This window comes from Myxocyprinus asiaticus, chromosome 24 (assembly GCF_019703515.2).
Source record: "Myxocyprinus asiaticus isolate MX2 ecotype Aquarium Trade chromosome 24, UBuf_Myxa_2, whole genome shotgun sequence".
Classification (NCBI taxonomy): domain Eukaryota; kingdom Metazoa; phylum Chordata; class Actinopteri; order Cypriniformes; family Catostomidae; genus Myxocyprinus; species Myxocyprinus asiaticus.
Genome location: NC_059367.1, coordinates 76269 through 99302, shown reverse-complemented (window position 1 = coordinate 99302; position 23034 = coordinate 76269). Strand labels below are relative to the sequence as shown.

Here is a 23034-nt window from a genome sequence, read left to right as displayed (position 1 = left end):
AAAGAAACGGAAACGGAAGTTGGTGATTGCTGAAGATGGCGACCCCCTATGTGACAGATGAATCTGGTAAAATATTTCATACATTTACAAATATAAAGATGTATTTAAACATTTACACTGAGTGTATTAATGATAATGACAGGCGGCAGGTGTGTGACAGATTAAACTGTATTCGTGCTGATCGCGACACATTCTCACGTGAATGATCCGCATCTGATTGTTTACATCTTCATTGTTTATTTCTTTTTATTTGTGTTTCATTCACTCGAACTCTTTTAATTCCGCTGAGATACAGAAGACGGAGTGGTGTTATTCACAGCTTAACAACAGCAAAATAAATTATATTAATGATGTTATTTACTTTGAGTAAGAAGACTCTCAAGAAGCAGCAAAATAAAGTCAAAGTGTTCTGTGTGTCAGAAGAATATTCTCAAAATGTTCCTGGTTAGCGTGCGGTGTGATAATAATAGAAGTGTTTTGCTTTCTCAGCACACAGACCATGTTTGAAATGTCTTTGAGGAAAGTGTGTCTGTATGTGTGTTTGTAGGGAAATATATCGCCGCCACCCAGCGACCGGACGGGACGTGGAGGAAACCGCGGCGGGTGAAGGATGGATACGTCCCGCAGGAGGAGGTACCGGTGTAAGCGCTCCTCCAGTGACTTATTCTCTATGTGGCTTTAACGTGAAAGGAAAAAAACGCTCACTCCAGGAGAATTCTCTTGTCATTCTGGAGTAAAACCGTTTTTGTGTGATCTTTTAAAACCAAAGTATTTTGTCTCTTTGTCAACAGCTATGAGAACAAGTATGTGAAGTTCTTTAAGAGTAAACCAGACCTGCCGCCGGGCATGAACCCTGATGATGCCGCTTTGGCCCGACAGCAGCAGCAGGTTTCAGGTGGAACAGATAAACAGAGCGACAGTGCTGGACTCTCCAAAACAGCCAAACGCAACATGAAGCGCAAAGAGAAACGCAAACAGCAAAACCAGCTTCAGCAAGAACCCAGTGTGGAAGTGGAGAGCTTGAGTCAAGACATGGATGGCATGAAAATTGCTGCAGAAGAGGCGAGGGTTAATCCTGACCCTAAACCTGACCCTGACGACACAGATCTGGCCGCAGCTGCCGTAGAGAAAGCCAAGAAGATCAAGAACCTGCGGAAGAAGCTGCGTCAGGTGGAGGACCTCCAGCAGAAGGTGGATTGTGGAGAGCTGAAAAGCCCCAGCAAAGAACAGCTGGACAAACTGGGGCGGGGCGAGGCGTTACGGGCGGAGCTTCAGCAGCTGGAAGGGCATTTGTGAGGTGAACTGTCAATCGAGTCAGTGGGGGCGTGTTTTGGATTTCAACAGCAGTGTCTGTTTCCATCATCATCACATCAAGGTGCATTTATATGTACAATAAAGCTGTTAGCAGCTGTAACCGCTTCATACTTGTGTTTTATATGTAATGAAGACGTGGCGACATCTTGCACTCCGGACTCTTGATGCAGGTCATTTGCAGAACCTGTTTGAGTGCAGATAGTTTCCACTCTTTCATCCAAACAGTAGTTAAGAGTGAATGTTAGTTATGAATGAATCTGTGCTGTAGAGACGTATGGACTAAAACTCCCTATTGTCATTTTTTTACCACCGTAGTGAATAATGGTATGAAACATGAATCTGTAGAATTGTGTTATTAAACATAGCATAAAAATCTTCCTGTTTCATATTCCTGTCTGTTACACAGCTAACGTTTGTGTTTAGTAACAGTGAGTGCAGTCAGTGAAGGTGTTCAAACCTCCAGGAACACAAGGGTCACAGGGTCAAATTCTGTTTAGTCCATTTATTATTAAAGAGCTGCTGCATGTTCTAATGTCACACTGGGGTGAATGAATCTTTCAGGGATTTCACTGTACATCCCTGTGGTTAAAAATCTATCAAAGTAGCTGGCTGCAATGAAACGATGGAAGATTTTTGAGAAATAAGAAGAAACGAGGCTCATTATCTGCAGGACTTTGCAGTAAAAGCTTTTAAAACCAACTGAAAAACACAAACATCAATTCTTCTGCTCATTCACATCTGCTTGTTGTTTAGTGGTAATTTAAGACAGTTAACTTCCTGTTTGTCAATCCTAACCCTCTCATGAGAACCAACTTGTTTATGCAGTTTATAGAAATGATAGACAACAAACGCCTCACAAAAGCTCAAATTCAGATCAGTGTGTTGACGGAAACTCTGAACAGTCCAAACAGATATTTATTTGACTTTATTTGATCTGTTTTATGACAGATGACAGTAATGAAAACATTTTCTCCCAGTTAATTGCTTTCATTAAAGTGATTTTTTTCTTCAGTTTTCCAGAATAATGTTCCCACATTCATATAGCACACAAAAATCTGCTGATGTCAAATAACTTTCATTTATAGTTCTGATCAGATTTCATTTTAAACTGTCTGTTCATTTACAGTTATAATCGAGTCTTCATGTGTGAACACTAACTAGCTGCTTTCACAGATGTTAAAGCACAAGTTCACCTTTTCGTTCTATGTGATGTCATTTCCTCCTGTTTAAATACACTGCAATGACACCCTTCATTCAGAATATTGAGAGTGATTCTGCTCGAGAATGTGTGTGTGTGTGGGCAGAAACTTGTTTGTTCCATGCAGAACCACCAAATGAAACTCCAGACAAACACACACCCAGAGAAGAGGAGTGACAAACATCGGAGTCAGATTTAGACCCAGTTAAAATATGAATAAATAAACACACTGACAGTCGTTTGAGTCGCTGACTGATTGTTTTAATCTTGCTCTTCGTGTGTGAATGTGTTCATATTTGCTCTGATTAAGAATTTCAACTTTAGCTCTAAATAACAGAATCAAGTGAGTAGAGAAGAGGACATGATGAGTTTACCGCTGATGATGATGATGATGATGATGTTTACATCCATGTGTGAAACTCTGGATACAGCTGCACTTCAAGAGGCCACAGTAAGAACAATCTCAATTCAATTCAAATGTGTTTTAGTGACATGACAAAAATTACACTGTAACAAGGGTTACAAAGACACAGAGTAATAGAATGAGATCATCATGAAGAATAAAATCTCTCTTTTATCAGTTATCACTCATTTATATACGTATAATAACATTTAAAAAGGCTTTTAACTGAAAAGATTTCAAGCAGATTTCATGTGATTATTATGAATGTGTGTCTCAGATTTATCTAAAGCGATACGGTTATTTATCCTCTCAGCGCTGATCTACAAAAAATAAAATAATAATTAATGAGGCACTTCGGTATCACACACACATTATTAATACCTGTTGGTGATATCATTTCTGTTTTTTCTGAGGTTCGTATTAAGACTTGATCACACATGAATCAATAGACACAAACGTGTCACTGTCGCTTTCAGAATGTTCCAGAAGGTCACCACGTTACCTGGACAACCTCGCACTGACTATGATGAAAACCCCCCGCTGCAGTCTGACAGACGTCTTCAACAGGATCCTGAAATATCTAAACTGGGTGAGCCACATAAACATCAATAAATTATTCATCAATAAGAATAAAATACAATTCTTACACTGGCATGATATGTAGCAGTTTACTGAAGATAGTTTGTCACTAAATATATAATTAGTTGTTCAGACACTACATGACAATTAATCACCATTGACTCATCGTGTCACAAACTTCATCAGGTCACTGGCGTAAGAAGGTTTCACTAAAATACACGTGGCGATTCAAGCCGCCTTCACACACCTCTTCACTTCCACGAGATCAGCAGATGTCACGCAGACTTTCAGATCTCCTTCCACAGGAAAGACCAGGACTGTGCGGTTCCTTACGATGGACCGGGTAAGACTGTGAAAACTGAAAGAACATTAAAGGTTATAACAGGTTTGTGTGCCATTCAGAATTTCATTGACACGTTTTTTAAAATTCCAGTTTGAATTTAAATTGAGGTAGCGATCAGGATGTATGCAATTTGAATTGAAATGTGATTAAATTCATGAAACTGTTGAAAGTGTAGTTTACAAAAATACATTTAATATAAAATTACATAAGCATGTAATCATTTAGAGTATTTCTGAAAACATCAGATGATATGAAGAATGTTTGAAAGGTCACCATTCATATAAGGGCTATTCCATTACATTTAATACATTTTTTTTTTTGGATCATGGTGGAAGATCATCGTCATCTTCACTGCCCTCTAATTTACCCCAAAGTCTTCAAAAATGGAGCCAGATCATTTAAAGTTGACTAACAACAATATGGTGCTGTGCAGCAATGTTAAAATATGTGACTCACTTGACAGTATTGAACTTAATTCAGTGAAATGTCTGTCAGTTGAGAAAAAATATTGTGTTCAGTACACATCATGCATAATAAATAATGCAGGCATGTGATCGGCTAAGCACAAAAAGCAGGAAAATGTACAGAGCAAAGAGGAGGACAGCGAACATCCCCCCACCCCCCATATATATAAAACTTTTAAATCAAATGTTGTATACAGGTGCATCTCAATAAATTAGAATGTCGTGGAAAAGTTCATTTATTTCAGTAATTCAACTCAAATTGTGAAACTCGTATATTAAATAAATTCAGTGCACACAGACTGAAGTAGTTTAAGTCTTTGGTTCTTTTAATTGTGATGATTTTGGCTCACATTTAACAAAAACCCACCAATTCACTATCTCAAAAAATTAGAATATGGTGACATGCCAATCAGCTAATCAGCTCAAAACACCTGTAAAGGTTTCCTGAGCCTTCAAAATGGTCTCTCAGTTTGGTTCACTAGGCTACACAATCATGGGGAAGACTGCTGATCTGACAGTTGTCCAGAAGACAATCATTGACACCCTTCACAAGGAGGGTAAGCCACAAACATTCATTGCCAAAGAAGCTGGCTGTTCACAGAGTGCTGTATCCAAGCATGTTAACAGAAAGTTGAGTGGAAGGAAAAAGTGTGGAAGAAAAAGATGCACAACCAACCGAGAGAACCGCAGCCTTATGAGGATTGTCAAGCAAAATCGATTCAAGAATTTGGGTGAACTTTACAAGGAATGGACTGAGGCTGGGGTCAAGGCATCAAGAGCCACCACACACAGACGTGTCAAGGAATTTGGCTACAGTTGTCGTATTCCTCTTGTTAAGCCACTCCTGAACCACAGACAACATCAGAGGCGTCTTACCTGGGCTAAGGAGAAGAAGAACTGGACTGTTGCCCAGTGGTCCAAAGTCCTCTTTTCAGATGAGAGCAAGTTTTGTATTTCATTTGGAAACCAAGGTCCTAGAGTCTGGAGGAAGGGTGGAGAAGCTCATAGCCCAAGTTGCTTGAAGTCCAGTGTTAAGTTTCCACAGTCTGTGATGATTTGGGGTGCAATGTCATCTGCTGGTGTTGGTCCATTGTGTTTTTTGAAAACCAAAGTCACTGCACCCGTTTACCAAGACATTTTGGAGCACTTCATGCTTCCTTCTGCTGACCAGCTTTTTAAAGATGCTGATTTCATTTTCCAGCAGGATTTGGCACCTGCCCACACTGCCAAAAGCACCAAAAGTTGGTTAAATGACCATGGTGTTGGTGTGCTTGACTGGCCAGCAAACTCACCAGACCTGAACCCCATAGAGAATCTATGGGGTATTGTCAAGAGGAAAATGAGAAACAAGAGACCAAAAAATGCAGATGAGCTGAAGGCCACTGTCAAAGAAACCTGGGCTTCCATACCACCTCAGCAGTGCCACAAACTGATCACCTCCATGCCACGCCGAATTGAGGCAGTAATTAAAGCAAAAGGAGCCCCTACCAAGTATTGAGTACATATACAGTAAATGAACATACTTTCCAGAAGGCCAACAATTCACTACAAATGTTTTTTTTATTGGTCTTATGATGTATTCTAATTTGTTGAGATAGTGAATTGGTGGGTTTTTGTTAAATGTGAGCCAAAATCATCACAATTAAAAGAACCAAAGACTTAAACTACTTCAGTCTGTGTGCACTGAATTTATTTAATATACGAGTTTCACAATTTGAGTTGAATTACTGAAATAAATGAACTTTTCCACGACATTCTAATTTATTGAGATGCACCTGTATGTTAACATTAGTTAATGTACTAGGAACTAATGTGAACTAACACTGAAATATATATTTTTATTAACCAACATTAACAAAGATTATTACATGCTGTAAAAAAAAAAGAAATCATTAATTGTTAGTTCACGATAACTAATGTTAATGAATTGAATTAGCTGTTCAGCACAAAATCACCCAAACAGTACGCAGTTAGGAAATCTACAGCCAACATCTGAGAAGAGATCATTTAGACAGGCTTCCTGCTTTGGATTGTAATATGATTAACGTTGGATCGTCTCATAATGATGCTGTCTCAGTGTTTCCCGCACTCGGCGGCTAGATGGCATCATTAGGTCGTACAGTACTAAATGAAGATGTCAACGCAGGCTGTTTATAATGCCGATACATCGCGATTTCAACCTTAATTAATTCCATAATGCTGCATTAATGGATATCATACCATTGTCTCAGAGGTCAACGTTTGCAGTTTTATAGAGTTTTGGATGGGTTTTCCCATCCATCACGCTGGTTTTTACACATTAATATGAAAATGACAATGAATAAAAATGTAATATTACATGTTCTTATGAGTGCCGACCCCTCTTCATCGTGAGGTTAGTATTATTTCTGCATTGTGCATTAATAACAGAGTTTTTATAGAGAGCAGTCTTTATTACATCCGTAACTCAAGTTCATTTCCCGATCTAAATGGGGGAAAAACTTGTCTAAACTGAACATTTTCTAATGTCTGCACTGTATCTGCAGGGTTTTATGATTATCTATACAAGCGGTACGATATACACCTTATTCCTACACCCCGTGATGCTTTGCACGAAATGTGGGAGGTACTTCCGTTAAGAAGTAAACACAGTTGTAGTTGCATCATACATTAATTAATTTTTTAATTGTGGTGTTGATCATTCATTCATACTTCTAGATGTGTGAGCACAGCCTGATGGAGCTTAATAAGGACAGTATACGGATAGCCGTTCCATGTTTAATAGATGTTTGGGAGGACGATTTAAAGTGCCCTCAGGATGTATGTAGAGCCGCGAACTGCACATGTTATCCCTGAGCTCTGCAAGGACATCGTAACGTGTTTAGCTGAAACGACTTGAGCAGAACATAACACAATACTCACTAAGACCTTGTTTATAGCTGGTATTTGTTCTGTTCAATGATTCAAAATAAAATGACTCACATCTCAACATGTCTCTGTTTATTGACTGATCGCACATTACATGTTGGTCTTGTTCGTCTGTTTCTCAAACCATTTGTAACATTTGCTGTAACACAGTGTCATCTACTGCATTCTTGAAGAACAACAGGTATTGTATTAATGCACATCATCACAGTATTAAGATGTATCTCAGGAGATCTGATCACGTCAGATGAGACACATCGCTGTTGGGCGCACAAATGCATCTCCTGTGAGCACTTGTGACATATAGCATCACTACATCATAAATTAATAAACCAGAAAAATGTCACAAAAGACAAAGAAGCTTGGAAAAATGGTGTACCAGGGTACCGCTGAAATTTAAAATACTGTAAGTGCACACAAAGACACTGAAGAAGATCCGTAAAGATCTTGTACATGTAAGCTATTTTTCCGATTGGACAGTTATTTCCTTTTAAAGCCATGTGTCATCAGAGTCATGAACAGTTGAAACTCTTAGTTTAGCACAGTGGTTGATTGACAGATAAGGAGTGGCGCTTCGCTGCATCCCAGATGGTGTTTACAGCGTTTCAAATGTGTTTTTGACTACTTCCGTATGTGTTTTTGTGATTCGATCACAAAAGGGTTAGGGTTAGGGTTAACCTGACCCATGGCATCTGCGGATTTCAACAATAGTAGCTCTTCTCTGCTATATGAAAGGGGTAACACTCCGCCCACGTGTGCTAGAATCACAAGATCCAGGGCAAAAATCTCTCTGCCTATCAGCACCAGCAGCAATAACTGTGCCAAAATCGTCATCATTTTACTGAAGTTACTAACCCTTAATGCGATACAGTAGACATTGCAACAAACAAACAAACAAACAACAAAAACCAGCTACTGTTGCACGAGTCCGAGTCGCCAGTAGTGCAGCATCCTATTGTTGAGACATGTCATATAATTATGATCTCTACAGTTTAGTAGTAATCTCTCTCTCATTTGTATCCACATAAATTATAAACATATGTTTATCCAGCAGTGATTACCTGAGAACCCTCATTAAGTATTTGTTAATAAAATAGTTTGAAACTGAAGCCATTATTTGCTTTAAGCCACAGTGTTTAAACACTAAAATGATTGGCTAGTAAATGTTTCATTTTGGGGAAATTCTGTCATCATTTACTCATTACACATCACATCAGACCAGACCTGTTTGAATTTCTTCTGTGGAACACCAAAGGAGCTGCTGGAGCAGTGATGTTTCTCTCTTAAGCCAGAAAGAGACACAGGACACCGAGGATGAAGGGCTCCAAAGAATGGCTTTTATTAGAGCTCAAACAAGCACCGGTTGATATACATATGAAGAGAGATCTGCAAAACAACAGCTGTACTTGTTTTTTATACCCTCTAAAGGGGTCACGGGTGTGACCACACAAGTCATGAGATATGTTTGTTTGCATGTACACATACACACTCAAAGTTCGGTGATTTGTCACACATCAGCACTTCTTGCAGAAACACAAGTTTCCACACCTCACTTGTCTCAGGCAAACACACACAGAGAATGTCATGAAAAGGTCAATGCATGGAATGATCGCAAAGTAATAAAACATTTATCAATATATTGATCAAAGCGCTCACAGGAGCAATATTGCCAAATGTGCAGAATTCTTTTTATTTTTCAATGAAAATAAATGGAGACCATAAAAGTTTACTGCAGTTCTCTAATCCTATTTATGCTCACATTCAATTCAATCATAGCACATCGCTTTAGACGTGTAATGAAGGTACAGCAACTTCTACCTCAGCGCTTCTTTCCCATTACTCTTCTAGTTTTACATAGAGATTTTACTTTAAACTCTTTACTTTCTTTTTACATACAGAAGATTTGTATTACTTTTATATTACTAGCTTTGTGTTTACAGTCTTGTTTCACACAGTTGTCTACATTGTCGATGTGCTGCAATCTGATTCTCATCTTTAGCATTTTAATACCCCATACACTCAGAGTAAGCTGTGCTAATGATAAACAAAACAACTTAACATGATATTATAATGTCTATCGGCATTGGTTTTAATGTGAACTCAAACCTGCATAATTCATCTCGTCATGCAATGAGACTTGAGAGCTGTGCCAGAGAGGAATGTTTTCAGCAAACAACAATTTAGATTTTGGTCTTTTCCTTAGCAAAGCTTCAAAACACTTAAAATGTAGGGCACAGGTCGTATGGAACTTTTCTGGTGCTTATTTGCCATTTTCTGAGCTCAGCAGTCCCAGTCCACAATATGAAAACCAGAAATCTGAACGTTTACTCTCGTGCTTTTTCTCAGAAATGCACTGGATTAAAGACGAGTAAAGACGCTGACTATCACACCTGGAGTTATGAGTTTGAATCCAGGGTGTGCTGAGTGACTCCAGCCAGGTCTCTTAACAACCAAATTGGCCCGGTTGCTAGGGTGGATAGAGTCACATGGGGTAACCTCCTCATGGTCACTATAATGTGGTTCTCGCTCTCGGTGGGGCGTGTGGTGAGTTGTGTGTGGATGCCGTAGAGAATAGCGTGAAGCCTCCACACGCGCTAGGTCTCTGCGGTAACTCGCTCAACAAGCCACGTGATAAGATGCGCGGATTGACGTCTCAGACGCGGAGGCAACTGAGATTCGTCCTCCACCACCTGGATTGAGGCGAGTCACTACGCCACCACGAGGACTTGGAGCGCATTGGGAATTGGACATTCCAAATTGGGAAGAAAAGGGGAGAAAAAAGAAAGAAATGCACTGGATTAAACTCAACGCAGTTTCTGACAATCAGTCCGTCAATGACCTGAAGAGTGGAAACATTGTGATGACTTGTAAACATTGATCTGTTTGTTTGAGCGGCCAGACTTATCAACTTCTGACTCAAACAATGGTGTAAGTTTGAAGCAGGACTTTCTCTGTTTGTCTGACAGATGGGAAGCAGGGTGAAAAGGGTGGTAAAAGTGTTGTGGAAAACAGTTTGAAAACAGTCATTATTTTTGCAGTTCCATTTGGTTCCAGAATTTACACACTGCACCTTTAAATGAACAACAAAGCCAAACAAACAGCAGTCCAGTAGCTCTAGTATTGGAGATAATAACCCAAATGACAGCAAGTTTTCATTTCTGTCATTCATTTCATGTCCACACATTGAAATGGATTTTTAATTATTTTCAAAACTTTATCGACTGAAGGTAAACATTTAATGGCACTTCACAGCAAATGAAGAGAGAATGTTCAGTTTAAATGTCAACCACTTCAGACACAGAAATATCTTTATACTGAATGACAATCGAAAGCTGATCAGATCCTTCTAAATTCAGATTAATGATTCAGACACGTGTGATCCATGAGTTCATGGTCTCTCAGTGCTTTAGTGGTGTGGGACTGTTGTGCAGACGTCCCTCAAGCACTCACAAACGCAGAACTGCAGACGCCGAAGCCGTAAGAGGCACCAATGATCCAGTTTCATAATCAAAGTCGATCACGGTGTGATGAACAGAACTCAAACTGCTCAATGACGAGCCCGTGTTCATCTGCCGCTCTCGCAAACTCGCCAGATAACTCTAAACAAAATAAAAAAACATTGAGATAGAGAAAATACAAAAATATATAAAATGAGAATTGAGGCCATTTGATGAAATAGGATGTTTAAAAAAGTTTATCTGGACAACCTCATTTTTGTCTCAACTGGCAGTTATTGTGCTACATTTAAGATAATTAAAAGTAAAGCCTCATTTAAAGAATGAGGCCAAATAGAAAATGCACAGTCAGGATTAAGGTTAGAAATGATGCAGTCACAGCTTCTGAACACAGTTAATGTTACTTTTCCTTTCAATCCAGAATAAATGATTGTTGCACTATAAGAACTATGCATATCGTTGCACGCGGCACATTTTTGCATATCGTACACTACCTCTTAATCTGTATTTGAATATATATATATATACACACACACACATACATACATACACAGATATTCTAATATATATTTCTTGTGTACATTTGTATCTTTTTTTATCTGTAAATATCCAGCACAATGACTTTATATAAACATTGAGTGTACATGACAATAAATAACTTGAAGTGTTGTTTGTAATGGTAATATTGAAGCGTACGGGGGCCAGCACATCTCCTGCGTAGCGTTTGAGGGGTGGCGGTCTGCGGCGATACGTTCCATCTGTCTGTCTCCGCTCATCTGTCTGTCTGATTCTCATTAAGTTGAGCTGCTTCCGTTTTCCACACACAGCCACTAAAACACACACACGCACACGCACACACACACGCGCGCACGCATGCACACACAAAACAAGAAAATACAATTTATTACAAAGGTGCTGTAAGCTATTTTAGATATTGTGAAACTTCCACCAGACTTATCCATTGAATTAGCCATGCCCCCTCTTTCAAAACACTGCCCTCCAAAGAAGTGTGTTGTAATCAGAGAAGGAGCAGATGGAGGAGAGGACCCGGTCATCTTTTTCACCGCTATTTACCGATTCTAGTGCCATTACAGAGACAGGTGTGATATTTCATGGCTTCTATTTCAGTAATAGCTAACAGGTAATAGGGATGTTTTTCATTTAGCTAAACCAGAGTTCTCATGAAACTTGTCAAGAATATGCCCACGTCATATTTCAACTCAAAATCAAAAGGAAAAACAAATACATTATATTTTGCTTTAAAGCTGCACTGTTTAAGATTTTTTTTTATTATTATTTTTTTTTTGGTTAAAAACGAACAAATTGCCATTATTGATTGAGTACTTAAACAATCAGTGTTTAAAACAATGTTTTTACCTTATTCACTATGGTAAACCTATAAAAATGATTTGTATTTTGAGCTGCCGGGTCAGATTTGGGGTGAAATCTAATATTTATGACTTCTGAAATTGACTTCTTGTAATTGTTATATTGCATATTTAAGCACGTTATTTTTACGTTTAATAAAGTATATTTTATCCCCATCATTATTGAATCCTCGTTTTATGTTTTTAGTTTACGTGTAATTGTGTGCATTGCATAAACGTACTATTGTAGTATTACTGTTCACTTGCATTATCAACTGAGGCTGTACAATATAATATAACAATAATAAAGTCTTCTATTGAACTAGTATCAGCCATATCATGAGTTTAACCTCTTCAAATTGTAGTACAATTCAAACATTAATAGTAGATACAACACTTGAATAATCATATTAAATTATACTGATATTGATTGAGGTGATAGTCTCCTGTTCTCTGTGTAAAAGCACTTTGAGTGTAGTGTCAGAAAAGTGTAAAATTCATTCTTTCAAAATATGTAAATAAGAGTGTTTTTATCTTCATCAAAGCAAGTAATACTTCAGTTTTAAATGTTTGATTGTAAAACATAATATCAACATGAAAATAGCACGTTATGACTCCGGCTCTGAATATCTCCAGTCATGATCACACACAGGTGATGTCCAGGAAAGCTCAAATCATGAGATTCATTCGCCAGAAGAGCAGTGCCGAAACACGACTGACGTAAAGTGTTCTTCTGCAAATTGCTTGCAATTTTAATTTTCAACCACAGATGTCGCTAGAGAGCACAAAGTTACGTAGAGCAGCTTTAAGGAAATAAAGCCTATTTTCAGGAGCATGAAGATTTTGTTACACTATTAGTTTCATTACAGTTTAACAAAATGTCCCCATAAATTGTCATTACCACAATGCAAACAAATAATGATGCATTTAAATTGTAAATACATGTACAATACATCATAGTAGTATTTTTGGTACTGCCTTTATCAATGCTGATTCAGGGTGCTTTCACACTTGGTTCGATTGTTTAGACTGAATCAGAGTTCATTTCATCCCCCCCTCCCCCGCTGATCTCTGTTCATATCATATTATTTGGGTCCATACTGCGGTCCGATCGCGTCATCAACGTCAGTACAAGCGGCAGCTGTTTATCACTGTAACTAGGTAACATCTTGAGAAGATGTCAACTTCACTGTGTTATTAAAGTATTAGTCTCTTTGGATTTACCACCAAAACTTTACATAAACAGAAAGACACTTGTGTTTGTCTGCCGCGGATGCATCTAATGTGCAATGATGTGAAGAATATTAGTGTTTGTCTTCCTTGAGCCCGCAGATGCATTGCAAGAGATGTGAAGAATGTGAGCTGCTCTCTAAAGGGGATTTATTTGGAGACAAGCGGGTATGAGAAATGCATTATACCATTACGACTGGCAGCCTGCAAAGACGGAAATTATACATCATCACAAGCAGTTCACATTCACGAGTTAGTACGACTGCGTTCATTTCAGCAGTGAACCATACTGGAGTTCACATGAACCATAACCCAGACCACCTTTTCAAGTACACTTGGGTGCACACCAGAGTTCGGAAAACAGCATTCACATCATCCAAACGAACTGAACTTTGACGTCATTCGGACCCGGGTGTGCACCAAAAGTGCTAGTGTGAAAGCACCCTTAAATAAAAAAGTGCATTGCAATTATTTCTTGTAAAATGTTCGGATGCATTACGGTATTGAGAATTTGGGGGGTAAATGTTGTAACAGTCACACACCTGATTACATGTTTTTTTGCTATTTTAATTCTACTACTCACCCTGAGAGGGTGCTAGAGAGCAGTACTCTCAGGTATAAGACAGGTGTGGGTAGTAGAAGAACTCAGTTTGTAATTGAGAATGTAAGCATGGCTTATTGCTCCAAACGCTGAACTGCTGTCCTGATTGGGAAACCTTGTATTTAATGCTCAATCTAAAGTAAGCATTATTTTATTTTCTTGTGTTCATTGTATGTTTCTGGTTCATTTATTTTCTAAATGTGATGTATCTGATTTTACTTGTAGAAGGCCTTCACAGGCTGCTTTATGCTCAATCTGAAAAGGATTTCACAGGCTTGAGTTTAATATTTATTCACCACATGTATCATAGTGAGGACTTTGAGCAGTGTTTGGGTGTGTGATTAATGAACTCTGGAGGCTTTCAAACTTTATGTTGCAACTTTTGCAGATTCTTAAGTGGATCAAGCCGCAATAAGGAATGTAAGAACTTTTTGATTGGATTTACCACAGTACTAAGGAATATATCTTGCATGGGGGAAACTAGTTGGATTACAACCCAGACGCTTTTATCCACGGCCGTGTATTCTTCATGCATTGCTTGGAAAGGACATTCGTCATTATTCACATCATACAGATAAGACTATAATTTCTTTCATACTGCTGATTTGCATTGTGTATATGGTGTCTGTTTTTCAATGTGGTTTGGAGATAAAAGGGTATAATTCACAAATGAGCTGTTTTGAGTGAGCAAACTTTACTTTCATTTGGTGCGTTGGTTTTATGTCATCCTTTAGAGTATATGGTGTACTTTTGCCTTATTGTTTTATGCACAGACGGATAAAATATAAAACAGATTTATAGCCAATGCTTATGCGAGGTCGAGGCAGCGGTTATAATGTGCTGTAATGTTACAATGCAAAAAAAGTGTTCATTTGGTTTGTCAAGGTTGCACGCTGCACTGTACAGGTCTGCACCCTCAGTAACAAAACCTAAATTAAGCAGGACGGGGTGAGTGAAATCTCAAATGTGAATTTTCACCAGAGTAATAAATATGATGTCAGTTTACATGTTTTCAGCCCATATCTTAAGTGTTATTTTAAACATTTTAAAAAAGATTATTTTACTAGAACTTATTTTAAATAATTTTAACTCCTCTTTCGGCTCCATCTGAAGTTAGCTGAGGCCGCTTGTGGGCAATGCTGTCTTCACTGTCATTATGTAAAATACAATTTCTTATTTTTCTCCTTTTGAATTTGAGGAGAAATGTGACTTGGATGGCTCAGTGGTTAAGGCTCTGGGTTACTGATCAGAAGGTCAGGGGTTCAAACCCCAGTACTGCCAAGATGCCACTGTTGGGCCCTTGAGCAAGGCCCTTGACCCTATCTGCTCCAGGGGTGCCACATCATGGCTGACCCTGCACTCTGACCCCAGCTTAGCTGGGATATGTGAAAAAAAGAATTTCACTGTTTATGTGCAAATGTATAATGTGTGATAAATAAATACAATTATTATTAAAAAAAAATATTACAATTATTATTACTAATGATTTTGATACCATACCGTCAGTATGTGACAGTCCATTGGCTGTGATTCTGCACTGCACCAGAGTTCCCAGTGATCCCAGTAAAGGCCAAATCCCGATCATGATCCAGCTGTACCAGCACAAGCCCTGCATTCTCTGCAGACCCTCATACACCCGGAACACCAACATGGGCATCTCCACCCAGTAATCCACACACCCTGTTGCTACGGCTGATCCCATCACTGCAGTAGCAACTATAGTCATGGGTTTCCTCCAGCACAGAGTGATCAGCGCAAAGAAAATGCTAGTTCCCAAGACTGCACCGACAGGAATCCATGCAACGGTGAATATGGAGTAATATTGCCCCACCAGCAGCAAGGCGGCGACAGAGAGAAGCAAACCCAACAGCAGACCAGTGAGGAAGAGTCCAACGCAGTGCACTAGCACTGTCACGAGCGCGCCCAGTAAACCGACGCCCAGAGAGATGCCCGCTCGCGTTTGAGTATCCAGCTGCTCTCGCAGACACAACAGATGACCAACAGCGGTGCCAAACGCCAGACCGGACAGAAACATCGCCATTTTAAAACAGCGGTAACCTGAACAGCACAACAAAATAAAAAACAAACATTACATTTGCACTTTACATTCATAATAATTCAGGAGTTTGCATGTTACTTGAAAAGAAGTGAAGGTAAACAGATTTGGCTGGCTGACCAAATAAAGGCGGTCGCACACCAGACGAGAAGCACCGTGTCGAGTCGTGGCTAGGACAGGGCACAGGTATCAAACATGGGGCGATGCGGTTCACGTGGCAGACAGTACACACAAAAGTTACCAAGGTTTTTCCCTTCTTAAAGAATGAACAAGGCTAAGAGTAAATAATATATGTCCATTGATAATGATTTGGTTTGAATTGAATGGAAAATATTCTAGTTGTGTTCCATGGCGCGGCTGAAATTTGAGCAGCCTCCGGAGTTGTAGGTGGGTGCTGCGACAGACCCCAAGTGTCAGCGGTGGTGTGTGTACATTCATAGAAAACAATTGTCAGATTTTAGAACATGCCATGTCATCCTCCAGATGTGTCCGGTGTGCGCCCCCCCCCCAAGACCTTATTTACAGCAGTGCCATCTTTGATTTTGACGTGACTGAAAACGAGCCTATGAGGGGCAGATGTACAGTCTATGCAATGGGTTGTAAAGTTGTCTAAAGTGTTTATGGATCGTTCCAGTGACAAAACATTGAAAATGTATTTCCAAGAAATTTCAGTAGAGAAAAAACTAACACTAACAACATGAGTTGTAGAAAATTAGAGCTTTTTGATAGCTTTAGTCCATGTCATTGAAGAGGTTAGTATATCCCTCATAGCCTCATTTTCATTCCTGTCAAAAATCAAAGATGGCGCTAATGTGAATAAGGTCTATGGAGGGCTTGAACTATTGAAAGAATTAATTTTATACTTGTAAAGTGCTTTTCTGACACTACACTCAAAGCACTGTACATTGAAGATCCAACAGACAAAGTGTGCCAGTATGCTCCGAGGAGAGCGAGAGGGACAATTCGGAGATGGGGATTATTAGGAGGCCATGAATGATGAGAGCCAATGGGGGGAATTTGGCAAGGACACCAGGGTTAAATGTCTCAATCGAAGGAAAGTATAGTGTCCCCATCAACATCCTGGGGCGTTATAGGACCCACACAGACCGCAGACTGAACTCCCCCTGCTGGCCACACTAACACTTCCAGAAGCAACCTTAGTTTTTCCCAGGAGGTCTCCCATCCAGGTACTGACTTGGTTCATCCCTGCTCATCTTCAGTGGGAACCAATCTAGAGCTACAGGGTGATATTCTGCCGACTTTAGCTTGAGCTCGAGACATGACCCGCTCTCTAAATACCCCTCTGGCCTTACTTACATTAAGTTTAGTAATAACTAGACATAAAGTGGGTTTGGGGTGGAGGAGGGATGCCGGACGCAATGTTGCAAGAGTGAGGTAAGCAGCGGTCGGATTAAATGTAAATGTTCCTCCCGAACTTTGGTTTAGAACTCCATTCAGTGCTTCACTTCTACACATCTGCATCCTAGACTAATTCCAATTATTAGTCATTCTATAACAACTTTATAACAAAGTACATATCTGAAAACAGCACAATGTACGTAGTGCATAACATCAATAAGTGGTTGTGGTAATATTTGATGATTTTACATGAAGCCGATTGGTAATTGGTGTTTCTCATGGACTGGGCCGGGTGTCTTGCTCTCATTCACCCAGCATAAAACAGGAAGAGCTTTTTCAAAACCACAGCAGGTAAGGCAATCTGGATTGTGTGATGTTTGTGTTATTTTTGGACGTACTTCCTCAGCAGAAAAACATTCAGGTAACAATGGAGCTAAAATTAGATATCAAACACACAAAATATCAGAGTCACTGAGTGCACTTTGAATTGGTTTTGGGGAAAGAATTTAATTACTGTCACATTCTTTTCTGTAGCTCATTTGTATGCAAAAAACAGACTGCAGGCAAATATCCAACTGCTTTTAAAAAATAAGAATCAACTCTTTGCAACTATATGTTACATACTTTGTAAAAGATAGTTTCCATGAATAACTATCATTCAGTAAACTACCATAATGGCTAAAACTTTTTTTTTTTTTCAACTTCTAACTTTCCGAATAACCATTCTTTTGTGCAGTAGGTGCCGCACTTCTGTTGGAAGCAGAAAGCATAATAACCTTATCTCTTCACTTTTTATTTGTGTTTACACATTGAATGGTAATTTGAAATGATTGTCTGTGGTACTGGACTGAATGTTACAGATGCTGTACAAAGAGTTTAACTTGTACCCAGAACATTCCTATAAGACACTGTGAATCAACTGTGTGCGTTACAATTAGCATGAAAGGTTTTAGTTCTTTCTTTGAGATTTACCACAGAAACAGTAAGCGATGGCCAGAGTGAAGCAGACGGAGCAGGAAACAGCTGGTATCAGCTCATATTCTCTCTTGATCTCCAGAGCACATGTGACTCTTACGGTCTCTGTCATGGAAAGAGAATCATTTGCCATTCTGGACTCAAACAGACGTTGTTCCTTGAAGACGAAGAGCTTCTTGTATTAGTACAATTATGTGCTCGGAGACACCTGCAAATGGGAAATAGAAAACTCAATCATTCTGAATATCTTTTCATAGTTCAGTTTTTAAAATGAACAGGATACTGAAGAACACGATAAATTACATTTTAATAGTGCCTGTTTGTTGGTCAGTATTTGATGACGCATCGCTATTAACCTAATACACAACTATGAAGGAAAACGCCAAATAGTTTTTCATCAGGAAAAGAAAGCGGTCACCTTTATTACAAATGCTTATTACAGGATAATTTCATGTTAACTAACCAGAAGTCATGAGAAATACTGCAGTGTTGAGGTTTGTTCTATTTTAATTCTAGAAACGAACAATATTTTTCAGTACCATATCAGTTATCGGCTGATATTACGGATTCTTTCTACAATAACATAAAAATAATTATCGGCGTATCAGTATTTTCATATTGGTGCATCGCAACTTCAGGTTATATTTACATGGACAGAACTTACAGAAACATTACCATTTGTGTAAATGTGGCAGTTTAGCTATTGCAGCTTATTTTCAAATACAGTCCCTGGACTGGTAATACAAAAACAACATAAAAACAGCCCTGGAAACAGCTGCAACCCTGGAAAACACCGGATATATGGTTAGGAAGTTGGCTAGTGCACTTCTTCTGCACTGTGGGAATATTAAAAGGTATCTAAGGATCATTATGTATTTTATATTTCAGTTATATATCAAAGATTTTTTCAGGCTGTGAATCTGATTACAGTTTTGAAAATGACCATCTAAAGCGATTAAAATAATCACCCCAACCCAACACAATGTATTGTTGTAATATTAAATCTTTTTGATGTTGCTCACTGTTGTTTTAGTCATTAAGAAGTGAAAGCTGCATCAGACTTCTTAAAGTTCATAAAACCTATGAGCAAAAAGGACACAAGAATCCACAGAGATGCCAACAATCACTGCGTTCAGTATGAGATCAGTCAACCAAATCAAGACCTGTATTACACTGGCCTGAACAGAATCAAAATCATATAAAGCTAGCACATTTGTACCTCAAAAGATCATTGCTCTAAATGGTTGCTCAACAACAAATTAAAATGTGGGGAATACTTATGCAAATGGCATATACAGTGATGAGCCAAAACATTATGAGCACTCACAGGTGAATCGAGTAATGTTGATCATCTCCTAACAAGGCCACATGTCAAGGTCTGGGTAGATTAGATGGTAAGTGAACAATCAGTTTTTGTATTCAACGTGTTGAATGCGGAGAAATGGGCAGGAGTAAAGACCTGAGTAACTTTGACAAGGGCCAAATTGTTATGGCCAGATGACTAGGTCAGAGTGTCTCTGGAATTTGACACGTACCACCTACCTAAACATCGTTGCAGACCAGGTACACCCCTTGGTTTGCAAAGATGGCAGTGGCCTCTTTCAGCAGGATAATGCGCTCTACCACACTGCACACATTGTTTGGGAATGGTTTGAGGAACATGATGAGGAGTTCAAGGTGTTGCCCTGGCCTCCAAATTCCCCAGAACTCAATCCGATTGAGCATCTGTGGGATGTGCTGGACCAACAAGTCTGATCCACGCAGTGTTATTATAGTTTTGGATTTTTAATTTAGTTTTTATTTCTATTTTATATTCAGTTTGTGATTACAATTTAGTTTAGTTTTCACAGTTTGTCTGTTAATTTTAGTTTTCGATTTCTCAGTGTTTTTTAGTTTCATTTTAGTTAATTTATATTTTAGTTTTAGTATTTTTTTATGGCTGCCAAAGCAGAAGCATTTACTGGTGTCATTTAAAAAGCTGAAATCTTCTTCTAAAAATCTTCATTTGTGTTCTGCAGAAGAAAGAAAGTCATACACATCTGGGATGACATGAGGGTGAGTAAATGATGAGGGAATTTTCATTTTTGGGTGAACTATTGCTTTATCTTTTTGAGGTTTTAAATGGATGATTTTTACTTTAGCTCATTTCATGACCACCGGTGGGAAAAGCAATGCTAAAGAAAATAACAGAAATTTCAGGTAAATCTAGTTGAGCTTATAAACAAAAGTTAAAATTATGATGTGAAATTGTATATAAAAATTAATTCCAAATACTCTGTAGATATTTTCTAGAGAATCCCTTTTCCTCTGTCCCACTTTACCTGCTTTTGTCTAAGGTAGAAGACATCGTAAGCTTTATATAAAGGTATAATGTTAGGTTATGTGGCGTTTGGATCATAATTCAAAGTGCCAAGAAATGTACAATTTCCAAAAGTGTCCCACTTTGCCCATATTCACCCTAGTACATCAAAAAATAGAACTAAAATTAATTTGAGATCATTTTTTAGTTAGTTTTGGTGTTATGAAAAAGTAGTTTAATTTAGGTTGTTTTTTTCCAATAATTTATTTTTTTTATCATTAACTATAATGACACTGCCACCCACGGCGGCTCCACCTCGTCACTTACAGGACTTGAAGGATCTGCTGCTAATGTCTTGGTGCCAGATCCCACAGGACACTTTCAGGGGTCTTACAGAGTCAATATCTCGGTGCGTCGGCGCTGTTTTGGCGGCATATGGAGGACCAACAGCATATTAGGCATTATTTAAATAACATATAATGTTTTGGCTCATCAGTGTAAAATTCTGTGCAAACGTCTTAGTTTAGATGTTTCACAAAAACATTTGTTTTAGGACAGTTATTTTATTTTTAATGTGTCAATAAGAAATATCAATGTTAGATATCCAAACTTTCATTTTGCAAATAGAATAGAACAGAAGTAGAGCAATGAGTCCTGCAACAGATGGATCAAAATCATTGAGTCAGTCTGGGTTTACATGAAGAGAAACGAGACTTAATAAATACACAGAACTGTGTTCTGCAAGTTCTTCAAGATGCCTTCAAAAACTGTACGACAATTGGTGTTGTCACACCAAATTTTTTTTTTACATTTACTGCAATGTGTATGAAGGTAATTAATCAATTTTTTTAAAACATACTTAATGTTCAACATTTTTCACAACTGCCTAAAACATTTGCACAGTTCTGTGTGTGTGTGTGTGTGTGTGTATATATATATATATATAAAAAACTTAAAGCAATGACTCTAATTTATTTAGTGTCAGAGCTTACATAATAAAAAAAGCTAAATTAAATGCACAATTTGTAATTATGTAAAATGAGAGATATCTTTAAGGATCAGAATATTATTTGTAATTAATTTACCTTGAGGTAGATCTGTCATTAGGTTGAAAGCTTTAATTCAGAAATTAATAATACTATTAACAATTTATATCAACACAAATATTCAATCTGATACACTGTAATTGACATTGAGCCAACATGTTTATCTCCTAAAACAGACAATAAATGAAGCAATGTTGCCTTGGAGACTAAAAATGGTAGAAATAATGACTTTTAACAGTTTGATGTTAGGGGAGGATGTTTAATCTGCTGCTACTCAATAGTGCAAACTGTCCATTAGTTTCAATCTGTGGTCAGTCTATAAGTGATCTCTTTTACAGCAAATGTAATAAATGTTTTCAATGTTCACAAAAGCTTTAGGAACCAAACTCATTGACTAGCTTTCTACAGAGTGCATTCATCTGAAACTTCACAGTAAACATTTACTTCTGACATTATTTGAGATCAGAGTTCAGTCAAGCAACGTTTGTAAAGAAGAGAAATGACAGCTTCATGAAAGAAATACAATAACTTTAGAGCCCTAATAAGATGAAACCCTCTGAGTGGCTTTTCCGAAACGTTTCTACAATGTTTGCATTTGCTTTTAATTCTTTGTTTTACTGCCCAACCACTGAGTGTCAGGTCTGATCTCTTACAGGCTTCAGTGGCATCAAAACTCTGAGCAAATAGACTTATGTGGGTTTAACATCAGATTACAGGTGACAGTGGAAAGACTCACGAGTTACTCTTTACACTTTTCAAAGGGTATGTCTCAGAAGTAAAAGCACATTTGTGTAATGCTTTTAAGTAGCCAGATTTCAATAACATTTACAGACATAGCTTTTAAACATGCATTTTGTAGAAGGGTTCAATTTATGCACTTATGGAGACACAAGTTTAATGTCTGTCCATAATACCCCTCAAATCATACAACTGATGACAAATGTATAAATAATCCTGTCTTCAACACATTTTAAATTAAGATTAGAACAATAATGTATATATAAACGCGCACACACACACACTACAATAAACTTACCATAGCAGTCAAATGAACAAACACTCCATACAGTTAATATCCATACAGGAATCTATAATTAATTATAGATTTTGTCGTCGATCAACTTTTCCAAACAAAACATTCGCTTTACAGTAAATTCAGTTTGTCTCTTGCTGAAACTATGACAGTTCCCATCTCATCTGAACAAACACATTACCGCCGATCACGCCGGCGTCACATCAACTCCTCGCGTATTCGGTTCCCGAGTGATTTGTTCCACTGGGCGGGGCATACTGGAATATTCATGAGTTCCTATATCGTGGGCGTGTCCATGTGACAACATGCAAGCGAATGGGACTGAATATGTTGATGCACGTGCTTTCAAATAAATCAGATTATTTCGAAAATATAATTAAATTAGTGTAAGTTTAGCCTAAACTTCTG

General features: G+C 38.3%; 2 protein-coding genes across 4 annotated transcripts; one reads left to right on the top strand and one right to left on the bottom strand.

Annotated features, from left to right (window-relative positions):
- Positions 1–1689, top strand: LOC127415163 (partner of Y14 and mago B-like). Of its 2 annotated transcripts, none has more exons than XM_051653778.1 (3): positions 1–66; positions 548–641; positions 792–1689. In XM_051653778.1, exons 1-3 carry the CDS (start codon positions 36–38, stop codon positions 1294–1296), a joined length of 630 nt encoding a protein of 209 aa, XP_051509738.1. In that variant the 5' UTR covers positions 1–35; the 3' UTR covers positions 1297–1689. The 2 variants fall into 2 exon arrangements, with proteins under 2 accessions (XP_051509738.1, XP_051509739.1); XM_051653779.1 differs by having other exon boundaries at positions 17–66; positions 548–633.
- A 6508-nt stretch (positions 1690–8197) lies between these two features.
- LOC127415162 (transmembrane protein 198-like) lies at positions 8198–22797 on the bottom strand. 2 transcript variants are annotated; one of them, XM_051653777.1, is made up of 5 exons: positions 22630–22797; positions 18246–18456; positions 15359–15916; positions 11357–11490; positions 8198–10804 (listed from the first exon to the last, which is right to left on the bottom strand). In XM_051653777.1, the coding sequence occupies exons 2-5, from the start codon at positions 18379–18381 to the stop codon at positions 10652–10654; spliced, it is 981 nt and encodes a 326-aa protein (XP_051509737.1). In that variant the 5' UTR covers positions 18382–18456; positions 22630–22797; the 3' UTR covers positions 8198–10651. The 2 variants fall into 2 exon arrangements, with proteins under 2 accessions (XP_051509737.1, XP_051509736.1); XM_051653776.1 differs by having other exon boundaries at positions 10675–11490.
- Positions 22798–23034: the final 237 nt, after the last annotated feature.

Bases quoted from the DNA above. Each gene is read 5' to 3' on its own strand.
- LOC127415163 (XM_051653778.1), top strand. From the start codon at position 36: ATGGCGACCCCCTATGTGACAGATGAATCTG. The intron at 67-547 runs GTAAAATATTTC...GTGTGTTTGTAG, and splicing joins CTATGTGACAGATGAATCTG to GGAAATATATCGCCGCCACC. The intron at 642-791 runs GTAAGCGCTCCT...CTTTGTCAACAG, and splicing joins CCGCAGGAGGAGGTACCGGT to CTATGAGAACAAGTATGTGA.
- LOC127415162 (XM_051653776.1), bottom strand. From the start codon at position 18,381: ATGGCAAATGATTCTCTTTCCATGACAGAGACCGTAAGAGTCACATGT. The intron at 15,917-18,245 runs GTAAATCTCAAA...TGTGCTGTTCAG, and splicing joins CATCGCTTACTGTTTCTGTG to GTTACCGCTGTTTTAAAATG. The intron at 11,491-15,358 runs GTATGGTATCAA...TGTGTGTTTTAG, and splicing joins TGGACTGTCACATACTGACG to TGGCTGTGTGTGGAAAACGG.